A 14,822-nucleotide genomic window follows, 5' to 3' on the forward strand; every position below is an offset into this window, starting at 1 on the left:
AATTATTATCTGTTTTTAGGACACCAACCTCTTCACACCTCAGCACTGCGTCCTGGCTCCAGGGCCACCTCTCCGTCTTCAAGTGGTTGCCTATGAAACGTCACGCATCGTGTGCAAAATTCTTATCGCGATGCATGAAGGAACCATCCAGACATAAAGACTACTTTGACATTATACACACCGAACTCTGCATAAGCACGTTTTACATACGAGTTATAGACTTTAATCACAGGAAATTATGATGTCTGTCCTTTTCTTTTGAAGAAATAAAATAACTGCTGGACTATATTAAAAAAGGTCATGGATGCCCATTTCAGCAGAGAAGACAATTCTGACTTAGTGATATTTAATCATAACTATAAAACTTAAGTCACAATTTTTAAATAAGTCAAAATCAGAAAGTTAAACATATGTTATGATTTTGATCCATTTCATAATTTAGAACCTTACAATTTCGACCTATTTAGTCACTGTCTTCACTTACCATCTCATAATTTGACTTTTGAGTATTTTTATCATGTAAATACTGTCAGTAGTTGAATATAACTGAGTACATTTACTCAAGTACTGTACTGAGGCACAAATCCGAGGTACTTGTACTTTACTTGAGTATTTCTGTTTAATGAAACTTCATGCTTATACTCATATTACTCTACATCTCAGATATTGTACTTTTTACTTCACTGCATCTGCCTGACAGCTTTAGTTACTCGTTACTTTTCAGAATACAAGTTTTCATACCCTTCCTGTCCAGTGAAAACTACGTAGCTCAAGATTTAGTGATTTTTAATTGGAATTTTTGTGATAAACTGAAGGATTAAGTGTTCCTTTAGGAGATGAGGAAATTCTCCTACTTATTAGGATGGGGTATGTTCAGTGTGGTATTGATACTTTTACTGAAGTATCTGATAGTCAAAATACTCATCTCATGGATATCATTACAGTGATCTACAGTACATAAAACCAGATAACACCAGAGCTTTGTTTGACATGTTTTTATTGCATACAATCTTGTTGTTGTACACTCCTTTGGTAAAAAATTAATGAATGATAAGCAAAGTATAAAAAAGTCCTATAGCTCCAAAGCAGGCTGTGCATGGCGGCTTGTTAAGATGGCGAAGGTGGATATAATTTCCTATACTTGCCCTGCATCCAAACCCGATGCATTGCAACCTTCTTTCCTCTGTTCACTTGAAGTCGTCTGTCTTCCAGATTCTGAACTTCTTCCAGTCCGGCATTGGAAAATAAATCATGAACTTCTTCTGTAAAAATATGTATAATAACACTGTCAGTAAGCAGGGCTGTAGCCGGGATTTCTGAAATACTGAGCTCATCCCTCCAAGTCCCCTCTTCCTTAGAAACATATTTCATGTATTATTTATTTGTCCTTCAAGAGTCAATCTTAAATATACCATATCAACCTATTCCAGTACCCCAAATACCCACCTAAGAAGAATTTAACCCACCCAGGTTCCTAAAATGTCCATATTTCAAGATAAAATGGCAACAGTGGCAGCTACGGTCCTGTCAGCAACTATTTACTCGATGTGGAAGAGAATGCACATCTCACGGTGCACAATTACCTTTAGTGAAAAAGTACACACAGGTTCCATCTCCACGAGTGTAGAAATTCTCTGATAAGCACCGTCCTGATTGTGAGAGATTAAAAGATTAAATGACTAAAAATGAAATTTATTAAACTGTCAACAACAAAAAAAAGAAACACTGCAGACACATCAAACTATACACAGAGTACATAACAAATTAGGTACAGAAGATCAAATGGCTGTATTGAGGAGCGTGTTACGAGCTGGAGGCTCACCCTTCTTAAACCTGAGTTGTGAGAAGTCGTATCTCCCATAATCACGGAAGAGGAAGATCCCTCCATGTTTCAGGTATGTAGACAGTCGGTTCACAACTCCTTGAATTCTGTCGATGGATGGAACAATAGTCTTGACCAATAGGATTGCAGCTAATGAGGATCCAAGTAACCATGAACAAAATATATGCAGGCTTTATGGGAATATATTCATTGAGGCCTTAAACAGCCACACAACTGAAGTACTACAATATGAGATGTCTTACATGGACAGTGCTAAGGTAAAAAACTAAAATATGCAAGCTGCCAGCATTTATTTTCAAATGTCTGTTCAGTTAAAATGTTGTTAACTGCCTGGGGAAAGTGAAAGTGGGTTTGGGGCATTATAGGGGTTGTGGAGGGTCTGCCAGGTGAGAAATGATGTCAAGCTGTCCTTTGTCTTATAACCTTCACCTACCGGTCAGGATGAATCGAGGAGAGCACAAAGACTGCCAGAATAACATCCAGGCTCTGAGGAGGGAAAGGAAAGGAGGCCATCTCCTCACAAATGTCATGGACAAAGGCATGACACAGTGAGTCATCGTAGTCTGGGTGGTCCTATATGAGGAGAATAAACAGCTAAGGCACACAAAGTCTGATTCTAAATGGTAGTTCAGATACAGATTTGGGTAGCTGGTCAGTGTGCTGCAACCATATATAACATTTAACTCTAATCAAGTGATTTCCATTGTCTGTCTTCTCTATCATATTGAATGTGTGTGCACATTTCACACCAGCCTGATGAATTTAAACTCTTTTGACAAAAATCCATTATTTCTAATAAGACACATCTAATTTTTTTTTTCGATCTTTGGACAGTTTGGCTTTATGCTCTTCATCTACTGAGAAATAACTTGTTAAAGAAAAGAAATATATCCCACTATTTCAGGTTACAAACACTTTCAAACAGATGAAGATGAGTTTTAACATGATGTTATTTGCTGAGCCCAAATTACAAAGATACTTTATACTCGAATCCTGTGCAAAAATATCATCTACAAAAGACCTGCTAGGCAGAGTACTTTTAAGTGCTGCATTATTCTGGAAAGCTCAAAGACTGATGACAGCTTTACAATGAATTAATTAAGTTATTACTTCATCAGATATTAATGCAATCTGTCTAAATATTTTAGCAGTCTATGACATGCTGGACTTGATCATAATCTGATATGACTGTAAATATCCTCAACATATTGTCTAGATGACATAAGTGCTGTAACAGCATCACTGCTAGTTTGAATTGGACCTTATACAGCTTTGGTTGTTTTAAAATATAAGTGATATCAGTAAACATTCCTTTGAAGAAATGCATTAACCGCAATACAGTCCAGAATCTGCGTGTTCATACCAAACATTAGAAATGCTTACCTTGACCAGCTGAATGGCACATGGAGAGAAGTCACAACAGTACAAAAAGGCATCCGTTTCTCTGTGAAACAGCCACAGTCACTGTTAGGACCCGTACATCATTATAAATACAGCACAACTGTGTGATGAAGCACCAGAAATCTTTAGCTAAGGAAGCAGACAGGCTTTTTTTCCATAGAAGACATTTTGACATGTCACAGCAGGAAAAGAAAAGCTCTGAAAACTAAAATTAATGATGGCTGAATTCCATCTTGCTGCTTGTGCATGCTGGTTCCCTGTCATGATGTACTGGTGCACTTTACTAGAACAGGGCCGTCGTTAAAGGGTATGACAATTTGAAGCAGGGTTATATGAGGTACTTATCAATAGTCAGCGTACTACCTACAGTAGATGGCGGTTGACACACCATCAAACAGCACTTTGCAATGGAAACTGAAGCCGTTAATACTGCTCTCTCCAAAGGCCACAGTCCAAACCAAACTCCTGTGACAAAAACAGTCATTTTACCTCACAGAACACCCAAGGTGGAGGTCTACGCTGCCTGGATCAATTAGTTTGATTTTGTAACGGAAAAGCCCATTAATACCTAATCAAATGCTTTGTTGCGCCTTGTATCTCAAATTCAGCAAATTCACTGAACTACACAAAAGTAGTCAGTTTGGTTTATATGCATTCTAACAATACAAAGAATACAGCACATTTCACACTGTGGTAGAAATCCTGCTCCTGTCCACAGAAGTCCAAAATGTTAAGGCATATTATTCAAGATGAGCCACAGTCTTGTGCAAGTTGGGAATTTACTTACTTTATGGATTTAACGATGGGAAATACACTGTTTCCTACTCCACATCCAACCTGTGAAGAGGAAATACATTTCGATGATTTTTCTGTCTAGTGAAACATGGAAAAGCAAACACTTCAATACAGCAACTATAAACTGACTGCTTTTTACATCACAATAAATGGTCTGCATGCAGTAATCTATATTAAAACACGTAAACAACTTTGAGAACCTCCAAGATCCTGAAAGACGCATGCTGGCCAGGGAAAATAGCAGTCTGTACGGCAGCTTCATCTTTTTCTAGTCGAGGCTCCTGATGGTTGGAGGTGTCTGGACTTCTGTGATGGTTTGTGGGACCGTTGTGTTGCTGGTGCCTGGTCTCTGTGTCTGTGCTGGATCCAGTAGGTGGTGCCTGTTGATCAGCCAGGCTCATGTTTGTGGCTTGGCTTTTTGCACCTGCAGGAAGCAGTTCTGGGAATTCTAAAAACAGCCACTTGCGGTCTTTAAAGAACTTATCCTGGTGCATCCCATAAAACTTGTCCCAGTATTGACAAGCCTCTCTGTCAAATTTACCTGTGTGTGGAGGAGATTTTAGAATAATAAACTGTACATATGAGGTTTGGAAACTTGGAAAAATCTTTTTTTTGCTGGAGTACTTTCTTGCCTTGTTCCTTTAATGGAATTTTCACACAGGAATTTTCTTCCGCCTTTTGCCTTGCGTTTTCTTTATCCTCCTCTGTCCATTGTACATGATCCCTAAAATATTAAGCATTACAAAAGCAACTGTTAGTACATCTGTTCAACTCCAGTAACTCACAAACTGTATCAAATAAAGGAAATCAGCACAATAACGTATAAAACCACAGTTGCGTTTTGAAGTTCATCAGAAAGCTCTTAAGTTTATTTCATTTCTGTTGTTAAAGGTAGATGTACCTACACTGTCATCCTCCTATCTCCATAAAAAGCATCCACAGATGGGTGACAGATTAAAGTCTCACTATATTACATCACTGACCACATGTTGTGTTTAAAGATGTCATCAGGATTGGTCAGAAATCGTGAACCCAGTGGAGCTGAAGGTCTTCCTCCTGTGCTCTTTGATCTTGAAGACAATCTGCTGAAAACTTCAGCTGCTTTGACCAAAGAGGAGCTCCGCAGTTTATGCATTTACTCTGTAAAAATGCAGGAACAGTTGAATACATGTAACAATGCTTTGACGCTGCACCTATGGCTTAAAATGCTGCTGTTTCATGCTAGCAAAGTAACAAGAACTTGCCCAAAGAGCAGCATTTTATGTCTCTATTTTAAAAAATACAGTTTGAATATTTCAGTCAGTGTAAACATCATATAGCTTCTACAAGCCAAGAGAGTTGTTACAAGCCAAGACACAGTATAAATAAAAAATAGAAAACAAGTACGATCAGTTTTCCGACCTTTAAGCGACTTTGAATGAAATCAAAAGGAGGAAACTAAAAGTGGAATGGTTTCTACAGTAAGTGTGACATCCATGCTCAGGGGTTGAGAGGAGGGCGCTCACGTTCCAAGCTGGATGCAGTGTGCGTAATTCTTTCAGTAGAAGAAGACGCAAGTAAGGACTACAAACATGGTGCTGGATGGGGGAGCTAGCATTGGCAGCTAACTAATGCAACACCGGTCAAAATACGACATTATTGCCCACCTGCTGTTAACTACAGATATTACTTCTTTGTTTCTCATACCCGGACAACTGCCCAGTTCAACTAACGTTGCGTCATATAAAACGAACTGGGTACGACTTTTGAACGAAGTCCTCGAGATCCTCTGGCTCAACGGGCGCTGACTTGAGTTATGCTAGCTGTTAACTTTTCATGTTAGCTAACTTTAAAGCTATAGAGGAGGTTCACTGGTCTCGGACATGATGGAGCTCAGTGAAGGGTTGTAACGTCGTATTGAAACCATTATCGCTCTTACTCGGTTTCGGCTGTGGTCCCGGGGTCAGCTCAGGTTGTTGCCTCTTGTGATGCTACCACAACGTCCGCTTGTAGAGAGAAGTGTCACCTGCTGATGGCGCCGTGCCGGAGAAAAAGAGCCGTGAACGCCACTGAGCTGCTGACCCGGAGGAGTAGAGGAATCACAGATGCTGGAACCATTGTTAGACTCAATATGAAGGTCCTCAGAGCTCTCCTCCTCCAGGTAATGGAAAAGACGGTGCGTTTAGGTGTTAACTGGTTTCAATAACAATTTTACTACAATACTATCTTGCTTATTTTTGTTATCTTGTAGGACAACAGGGATTTCACCAAGGTATGGAGCAAGACCTCAAAATCCACAATAATGTATGAGAATGGTAAAATCTACTTTGAAAATTACCAGAACTGCTACAGCTGGTGAGTATGAATAATTGACCTATTTACAGTCTTCATGATACATATGATACAGATTGATACTGCAGATAAATTGCAAAATCTTTAAAATTGACATGTAAAAGTCACACAGTCAAGTAATGCACACAGTATTCTGACAAAATCACAATCTGAGAGTCAACAGTGAGTGACTAGATCTTCTGGTTTCAGTGTTCATTCAGAGCCTCACTTTCTGTACAAGTTGCCCAAAAGGTCTAAATTGGAGAAATTTGAAGATGCCTTGCTGTGTCAGAGCCCACTTGTAAGTGAAATAAAAAACCTTTTTTTGGATCAACACTGAACTTGCAGTAACCAGATGTTAACAACCCAGGCTCAGAATGATGTTTTCATTTGTCTTATTGACAGGACAAAACATTAGCATCCCCCTCTGATCATAAAGCCAGCCTCGTGGCTTTGACAGCCAATAACTGGCTGTGTCGCCTGTCAGCTGAAACGGGAGAAGAGCTGCAGAGAGTTTACCTCTCCTCAAAACATAAGTTCAGGTATCATCAAGTTCTCTGTTCTTTGAGCGATAAATACAAGTCGGTTTTCAGTCCATTAAAAACTGTAGTAACAAACAGTACTTTGTCTTGTATTTGGCAGGTATCTCGGCTGGGATGTTTCTCAAGAGATGTTTTATATTAAATCTGTTCAAAACAAAGAAACACCTTTAGCACGGCAGGTGAGGTCAATCTGGTCAGGACACTTTCTAAAGGAGAATAATGCCTGGGATCTTGCTGTACATGGAGTTTCTTCTTCAGTTCTTCTCATTTTGATGGTTGTATTGCAGAAATCAAAGAAAACAACTGTGCCAGTCAAGGAATTTAGATATCAGTAGTTAAGGGTTTATGGTTTCCTTTGTCAAATAATCTGTTGACTACTCTTTAGACAAATCGGTTGATTGTTTAGTCTACAAGATGTCAGAAAATATTGGAAAATGCCCATTGCAATATCTCACTGCTCAAGTTTACATCTTCTAATTGCTTCTTTTGTTCAACCAGCGTAATAAATGACTAAACTGTTTCTCATGAATTTTCTGTGGATCGATTAATCAGCTTTTCATTTCACTACTTGTCCCAGGATGGGATTTCTGATATGAAGAGATGACTTTTTTTCTCCTCTTTTTTTTTAACTCACAGGCAGGTGTCACTCAGAGTACAGTGATGCACCTGGCCATCTTTCACGTTTTCCCCTTGCAAATTGTGGGAATTCTGGAGATCAGCAAAAAGGTAAGCAGATATTTTTGGTAGTTTTTTAAAATTTTTCAAATGTGCCTGCAGGAGTCATATATTACTACTAAAATGCAAATCTTATTCTTTCAGGTGTTTGGAAATGGTGTTACCGATGTTGTTCTGTCTCAAGGTGTCATTGTGGTGTCTTACAGCAACAAGTCAGTGAAGCTGTACAGCTTTGAGCACATTATCCAAAGGGTATGCGATTTTTATCCAAAATAAATCCCCACACAATATTGACCAAGCTGAATATTTTATTTAATCAATGTTTTAAACATTGCAGTAGAAATAAATATGTTGAAAATTACGTACCTGAGAATATTTACACATTGAGTATTTTATTATCCTTCAGTACTTGACTGAGAAGTTAACGCTCGGAAGGCAGAGTTCACTTCTTGGAGGCAAAACAGTGGGAGATGTCCCGTTTGGTATTCCAGTAAATATCCAGATCACAGGTGGGTCTGTTTTTCACCCCGTTTACACCTGTTTTTCCTTATCCAGAGAATGTGCCCGAATTGTATTAAATACCAGGCATGGAAGGGGTCTTTAAGTCCAGAGCTGTTGTATCATTGTGTTAAAGATTGCAGTAGACCTGCTTCACCACTGTGAGCAGGAATGCTTTTCATTGCAAAGTGAAAATTGAATTATTATTATTTTTTTTTTTTTTGCACAGATTGCCCTCCAGTACTTTTTGAGGTGTTGTGCTCTAATAACAGTATCCAGATTGGAGGCTACCCATGGCACTACATCTACACACCACCGTGCAAAAATCACAAGGGGACTCACCACATCTGTTCACTCAAGGACAGTACTCTGGTAAGTTTAGAGAATCCTCTTTAACCATAGACTCAAACATGACATTTCAATAAGTATTTGGTCTTTTGAGCACAACATGCAGCGTGTGCTTGGTTATAACAGATAAATATTGCCAATCTTGTTGTGTGATAGACTTCACTGCCACCAAAATGGCCATAGCCTATTGAAAGTGTCAGTGTAAGAAGGGCCACAGATGTCTGTGACAGTCTTTGTATTCAGCTGCTGGACAGAGCAGGACACAACCAAACTTAATCACATATTCAAAACCTCACAAAACATTTCAACTACTTTTGTGCAGAGCTGTGCTGCTACTACAGCACAAGCTTCTCCAGATTACTCCATATTTAGTTTATTTGACCACACTGCTCACATTTATTTCTTACCAAAGACAACTGTCTGCAACTGAGGCTGCATGATAGATTGTGTGGAAAAACAGTAAATCACATTTAAGCCACCACAGTTTCCAAAACACAAGAAAATGCAGTTCTGTTTGCCCTGATCAGTATCGTAAAAATACTGCATAAGCTTACAGTGTAAACGAGAAATGTGCAGTTTAGGAACTCTTGAAGCTCTAAATCTCCACCCAAAGCAGCGTTTTACACAACCACATTTTAAGACTACAGCGGTTAAGCCCTACGCTAACAATAGAGTTTGGGTGGAGTATCCCTTTTTAATAAGGCAAATTTTGCCTTTACATAATGGTGAATGCACAATGTGTTGGTGCTTTGCATTTTTTTCTTCTTCTGTTCTACAGATAGTTATGGTACTCTGTACAATTTGCTATAGAATTAATAATGCATGTCTTAGTTAATGAGTTAATAGGATACTTTGTCATTTAATGACACTAGGCGACAAATGGAATACAGAACATGAACTGCTGCTCTTTAGAGAGTGATGGGATCTTCTTCCACCCTGACGACTCGGGAAGGATCATTCATGTTGGACCTACTGTCATAAAGTGAGTACTACAGTCAACCTTTACATAACAAAATGAAGACTGCAAAGACAACATGGTCTGTGTGGAGGCCCTGTCGTTGGAGTATACACATAGAGTACATTTTTCTTTTTCTTTTCTCCAAGTGTCCTGAAAATCCTCAGTGAACTGAACACTGGCTTGCCATCAAAGGTGGCTGAGGATTATTCTATGGCGACCCATCAAAACAACACTGTAAGTGTCATACTTATTTACCTACTAGGCCTACTATGTGTTGTACTCACTACGGCTTTAGTTTCAGCCTCATGTTCACTGTGACAATGGTGGGAAATCAAATGTTATAACTTGGTGTACTCAGTCTTGGCGCAGTTGAAATTTGGTGTTTCTGCTTTCCATTAACTGCAGCCTACCTCCCAAGTCACCGTCACCTCATCAGGCCGCACAGTGAAGAGAAGGTTTCGTCAGCTGGATGATGATCCAGATCAAGAGGTACCAAAGTGATTACACTTTAATCATTGATCCAGTATCTTTGCATAGAAAATACTTATGCTGATTTAAAAAAAAAACGTTAAGCTGTATGTGTGACCCATTTTTAAAATTTTAAAGTAGGAACCGATGTCTTAGACACAAAGAGGAAGTTGGAAAGTTTCGAAAGACAAACTAACACATTGCTATGTTAGTGCTGTGTTCCAATACCCAGACCATCATACTACTTACAAAGCCAGAAAAAGATTTAGTATGCCCCAATGCATCGTATGTCACATGCAGTATGCTACAAAAAGCAGGGTACCCTACTTGCATTTTGCAGAGTGCAAACCAGCCTGCTTTTCTGACTATTCTGAGCCACATTTCTCTGCACTGTGGAAGATAAATCAAATTGATTGAGTTGCCAAGAGCAGTGGCTTTTGCCACTACAGACTGCAACAGTTGTATACGCAAGAGGGTCAAAGTTCAAGGCGCGATGTTTTAAAGAAGTAGCATGTCCCAATTATATGCTTATTGCATGCAACAATATGTAATTTGTAGCTGCAGCTGCAGGACTTACTAATGGTAAAAAGAAAAAGGATGCTATTTGGAAAGCAGCTGGAATGCTCAGCTGCCGTGTAGCTGCTCTTTTTAGTGAACATTGGGCTCATGTCTCTACATACGTTGGTGCACAGTCTGCACTGCATTGTTGTTCACAACAATGAGCCTTTTCAATTCACAGACTTTCCGTATGGTGGAATATGAGGATGAGCTGGACCTTTTGGCAGTAGTGGTCACTAACGGTGAGGAGGGGGAAGGAAGAGCCCACATCCGGCTGTACGACAACCAGCACGGGACGTTACTACGGACGGTAGATCTGGTTGAACCTTGGGATGAGGTGAGGGACTGTAGATGACCGTGCCAACGTTAAGCAGAAGTGTCTGTGTATACGGATTCATGTTTGCTCTCACGTTCTGTTTCAGACTTATCGACATGAGTTGTTCTTTGACAAAGACACAATTGTTCATATTGAACAAAAGAAAACCAACTTCTGCTGCCACGTTTACAAACTCAAGGCTGCTGGAAAATAAGTGACACTAAAGTGAGTTTTTATATCTTTATGCTTCTTTTTTGCTTTTAAAGACTCTGTACATATTTGTGTCCAACTTGTGTTTTTTTTTTATCAGCTTTTCTTTTAAACTCAAAGTGCTGTTTTCCACATTTGGATCATTGTATAATTATTTCTTTTGTGTGAATTACACTTGATAATCAAGTCTCTGTTCTGTATTACTGTTAACCATGTCCTGTCTCACACCCGTGAACATTTTTTACACTGTTTCTCCTAAATTAAAATGTTATATTTTTCAAAGTTGCTCTGTTTTTCCGCCTCCTGCTGTTTTTCCATTATGCTCATCCAAATATTAAGATAATTGAAAGTTGCTTCCATGTGAGCGGGCAGCAGAAAGCCCACTGAGCCAGATCTGGACTCACTGGAGCAACATGTGATTGCTCTCTTTGATAGCAAGGGAATGCCTGTGGATAGCAATGATACAGAGGCGTGTCTTCCTCTAAAATGAAATGAGTGAGGTGCCTGTCATCATGTCATGTGATCAAAATTTGGCATTATGGCTACATTCTTTCACAACCCACAGTTTAATCATGCTAGTTTGTTCCACAAATGAGGTGATGCAACCTCTGTATTCATTTCATATTGCAGGTTTTGTAGACATGTTTATATCTGCTGTAAAGTTGAATATGTTTAATATGGGGGTCTATGGGGACTGACTCGCTTTTGATACCAGTCTGAAGTGGCCATTCAAGGACCTGCAGTTTTTGGCACGTTGGCTGCATCTATCAGCCCTGGAGGCTGCTGCTTGGTTTAATCAACTGTGTTTCATAAACTGATCGTATGTGGGTTATTTATGTAAAATCTTACCTACAGGTGTCAATTAAATGTAGTACAGTAAAGAAGTACAATATTTCCCTCTGAAAGGTAGTGGAGTAGAAGTATAAAGTGCACAAAACTGAAATACTGAGGTAAAGTACAAGTACCTGCAAGCTGTACTTAAGTGCAGTACTTCAGTATTAGTACTGAGTCTACGTTCCACCACTGGGGGTCTGTTGGGCACACTTTCATTTAAACTAGTTGCCTGCACGGCCTGGTTCACTAACTCACACCTGAAGCTCAGACTGGAGGAGTTCACCGCAGCCAGCGCTCCCGTAAACATGTTTGACAGACATGGCGTAGAAACGAAAACATCCTCTCTTCTCGAAGTGGTCTCAGACTTCTCTGTAACCACCAAAGTGACGAAACGTCTTTCCTCCAAACACTTGCACGCCTCTGGGTCATGTGACATCGGTCCGTCCTCAGCAGACACTACTACAAACAGCTGCTCCGGGGAGTCGCACCGTCTCGCTGCTGTTGCCTGATGGAGAGTCTGAAACGGTTCCTGGTCGCGCTGTGCGCCGCTGCCGCCGCCGGGCTGGTCTCCATAACATTCGTGCTAATATGGGTTCTCCATTATAAAGAAGGTTTAGCCTGGGATGGAGGACTGGCCGAGTTCAACTGGCATCCTGTCTTAATAGTCATCGGGTTTATTTTCTTGCAGGGAATGGGTGAGAGGAGTCTTTCTTCTTCTTTTTGTTTTTTTTTAAACAAATATAATTGCATTTGCGCGTTGATTTTGGAGGAATGCAAACAGCTAAAGGAAACACGCGCAAATCAAAGTTACACAAGGCTTCTTGGGGGTGGGTGGGGTGAGGGAGGTAACCTCTGAGTGCGCAATGATCAAAACTGAACTTCCACTGAAACTGCGGGCATTAGAAACTGACGCTTTCAGATTGGATCGTAAATTGTGGCAAACATAAATAAGGATGTGTGATTAAATGATGAGTTTAGTTTGATAATACGGCTTAAAGTCCACATCAGCACACTTTTGTCACATGGCATGTATACCTCACATGACTTTATGACCTAAAAAGTAATGCATGTACTGGTGATGACAATAATAATGGCCACAGTACCCCTCTTAAACAGGCAGATTAAACCTATTTTTTGTGTTTAATGCTGTGAAGATTTAAAAAAAGCACCATAGCTGCATGAAGAATCGTTCGGCTGAGTTACACTGAGATACCCTCTTTTGCAGCCATCATCGTCTACAGACTCCCCTGGACCTGGCAGTGCAGCAAACTAATGATGAAGTTCATCCATGCAGGCTTGAACTTACTTGCCTTCATTCTCGCTGTTATTGCTATGGTGGCAGTTTTTGACTTCCACAATGCTGCCAAAATCCCCAACATGTACAGTCTGCACAGCTGGCTGGGCCTGACAGCCGTTACGCTGTATTGTCTTCAGGTAAATAAGCTATTTATTTTCAATGATTTGAAGTCATGGATAGTAAAGACAGGCTCCTGGTTTTGTGGTGCAATATTAATATTGCTAAAACATAGTACAGGGTTTGACATTTGCAATAGATCATTATTAATCTGTATTTTTCAATTAGAGGAGGGAAGGTTTGTCTGACACGTGTGATATTGAGATTCTCCTTAAGAACACCAAAAGAGCAATAACCTCTCACTTTTCTAAAACACAAAGTCATAGTGAACAACAGACTTGGTTAGTACAATATCTGACACGTGGATGCTTTCTTCTCCCTCACTGAGCAGCTTGTTCTCGGAGTTGGCATGTATTTGATACCAATTACACCAGTATCCTGGAGAGCAGCGTTTATGCCCCTCCATGTCTACGGTGGTCTTCTACTCTTTACCAGTGTCATAGCTGTGGCACTCATGGGCATCACAGAGAAACTAATTTTTGGCCTGTAAGTATAAAAGAATTAAATGTAGGCTTGTAAAAGCCGTAAACCCGGATGTACTGTGTTAGTATGGTGCCTTGCTGTGGGTTTAACGTTATGCTTTTGTACCTCATCACTAAGGAGCAACCCAAAGTACAAGGACTCTCCTCCAGAGGCAGTTTTTGTGAACATTCTAGGAGTCCTCCTAGTGCTTTTTGGAGCTCTTATCCTCTGGATTGCCACTCGAACGTCTTGGAAACGCCCCAGTGACCAGATCTTGCATACTCTGCATACCAATGGGGGAGGTGAGGACAACACCAAAGTCGGTCCGGCCCTTTGTCAGCCGTCTGATGGAAACGATGCTGAGGCCTGTGGGGATGTCAGGAGGAGGAGTACCAAACTGGATGATATGGCTAACTGATTACAATATTAGTGATTCAGAGCTGATATGGTCTCTAGTGCTGAATGTATGTACACCCAGTCTACACTGACAAGAGAAAGTTAAAATGAAGAAATCTAGTTTGCTGAGCTTTCCATATATAGCTTTCTCTCTTGCACCTTAAGGTATTTAGATTAATGACATTTAGAGCATCTTGTTATTGTCTCTATCATTAATCGCTGTAAGTGCATGTAAATAATGGTGAACCAATTTATAAAAAGATTCAGTTGATGTGGGAATACACTTTATTGACATGCACTGTAGAAGTAATCATGACAGATTTTCTATACTCTCATTCATTTGTATTCCGATATCTGAGTTTTTAAATATGTTCAGAACCTACCTATATTTTACAATAAATATCTGCAACTTCTAACTACTATCTTACAGTCCTTGTATATTTAGAAATGTTAATGTTCTAATTATTGACTGCAGATGAGGATTCATATTCATACAACAGGACAGAGTCATATATTATGAGCAGCAATTTATCATTGTTGTTGTTACCACAATAACCATGAGTGCTCTGGGTTCCTTCTGCTTTTCTGGATTAATGTCTTTCAGAGATCATGTTTTCATTATGAACCACTAACATTAAGCAACAAATCCGAACACTTATTGAGACTCATTAACACTGCCTTTTGAGGTTTAGCCAAGATCAAAACTGACCATTGAACAATTGACCTCAGATGGCAGCAGCACAGCCACGTCAAGGCGAAATGTGTCTTTTTGTCCCTTCCCAGTTTCTGTAGTT

At 39.8% G+C, this 14,822-nt stretch overlaps 3 protein-coding genes across 3 annotated transcripts; 2 read left to right on the plus strand and 1 right to left on the minus strand.

Moving 5' to 3' along the window:
- Positions 1 to 983: 983 nt before the first annotated feature.
- On the minus strand, positions 984 to 6,046 carry mettl8 (methyltransferase 8, methylcytidine). The gene is made up of 10 exons (XM_076746961.1): positions 5,958 to 6,046; positions 5,023 to 5,179; positions 4,672 to 4,763; positions 4,240 to 4,580; positions 4,032 to 4,081; positions 3,227 to 3,287; positions 2,277 to 2,416; positions 1,823 to 1,929; positions 1,584 to 1,649; positions 984 to 1,262 (listed from the first exon to the last, which is right to left on the minus strand). The coding sequence occupies exons 2-10, from the start codon at positions 5,172 to 5,174 to the stop codon at positions 1,108 to 1,110; spliced, it is 1,164 nt and encodes a 387-aa protein (XP_076603076.1). The 5' UTR covers positions 5,175 to 5,179; positions 5,958 to 6,046; the 3' UTR covers positions 984 to 1,107.
- On the plus strand, positions 5,598 to 11,215 carry dcaf17 (ddb1 and cul4 associated factor 17). The gene is made up of 14 exons (XM_076746959.1): positions 5,598 to 6,179; positions 6,270 to 6,373; positions 6,560 to 6,650; positions 6,755 to 6,891; positions 6,992 to 7,070; positions 7,528 to 7,617; positions 7,711 to 7,818; positions 7,973 to 8,075; positions 8,294 to 8,436; positions 9,285 to 9,394; positions 9,517 to 9,604; positions 9,776 to 9,859; positions 10,578 to 10,733; positions 10,819 to 11,215. The coding sequence occupies exons 1-14, from the start codon at positions 6,051 to 6,053 to the stop codon at positions 10,924 to 10,926; spliced, it is 1,530 nt and encodes a 509-aa protein (XP_076603074.1). The 5' UTR covers positions 5,598 to 6,050; the 3' UTR covers positions 10,927 to 11,215.
- A 980-nt stretch (positions 11,216 to 12,195) lies between these two features.
- On the plus strand, positions 12,196 to 14,442 carry cybrd1 (cytochrome b reductase 1). The gene is made up of 4 exons (XM_076747114.1): positions 12,196 to 12,451; positions 12,982 to 13,190; positions 13,502 to 13,656; positions 13,771 to 14,442. Exons 1-4 carry the CDS (start codon positions 12,265 to 12,267, stop codon positions 14,048 to 14,050), a joined length of 831 nt encoding a protein of 276 aa, XP_076603229.1. The 5' UTR covers positions 12,196 to 12,264; the 3' UTR covers positions 14,051 to 14,442.
- The last annotated feature ends 380 nt before the right edge of the window (positions 14,443 to 14,822 follow it).

The sequence above is a fragment of the Chaetodon auriga genome, chromosome 13, assembly GCF_051107435.1.
Source record: "Chaetodon auriga isolate fChaAug3 chromosome 13, fChaAug3.hap1, whole genome shotgun sequence".
NCBI lineage: Eukaryota > Metazoa > Chordata > Actinopteri > Chaetodontiformes > Chaetodontidae > Chaetodon > Chaetodon auriga.

Bases quoted from the DNA above. Each gene is read 5' to 3' on its own strand.
- mettl8 (XM_076746961.1), bottom strand. From the start codon at position 5,174: ATGCATAAACTGCGGAGCTCCTCTTTGGTCAAAGCAGCTGAAGTTTTC. The intron at 4,082-4,239 runs GTTCTCAAAGTT...TCCTCTTCACAG, and splicing joins CGTCTTTCAGGATCTTGGAG to GTTGGATGTGGAGTAGGAAA. The intron at 2,417-3,226 runs GTAAGCATTTCT...CTCCTCATATAG, and splicing joins GTGCCATTCAGCTGGTCAAG to GACCACCCAGACTACGATGA.
- dcaf17 (XM_076746959.1), top strand. From the start codon at position 6,051: ATGGCGCCGTGCCGGAGAAAAAGAGCCGTGAACGCCACTGAGCTGCTG. The intron at 9,605-9,775 runs GTAAGTGTCATA...CATTAACTGCAG, and splicing joins CGACCCATCAAAACAACACT to CCTACCTCCCAAGTCACCGT. The intron at 9,860-10,577 runs GTACCAAAGTGA...TTCAATTCACAG, and splicing joins ATGATGATCCAGATCAAGAG to ACTTTCCGTATGGTGGAATA.
- cybrd1 (XM_076747114.1), top strand. From the start codon at position 12,265: ATGGAGAGTCTGAAACGGTTCCTGGTCGCGCTGTGCGCCGCTGCCGCC. The intron at 13,191-13,501 runs GTAAATAAGCTA...CTCACTGAGCAG, and splicing joins TTACGCTGTATTGTCTTCAG to CTTGTTCTCGGAGTTGGCAT. The intron at 13,657-13,770 runs GTAAGTATAAAA...CTCATCACTAAG, and splicing joins GAGAAACTAATTTTTGGCCT to GAGCAACCCAAAGTACAAGG.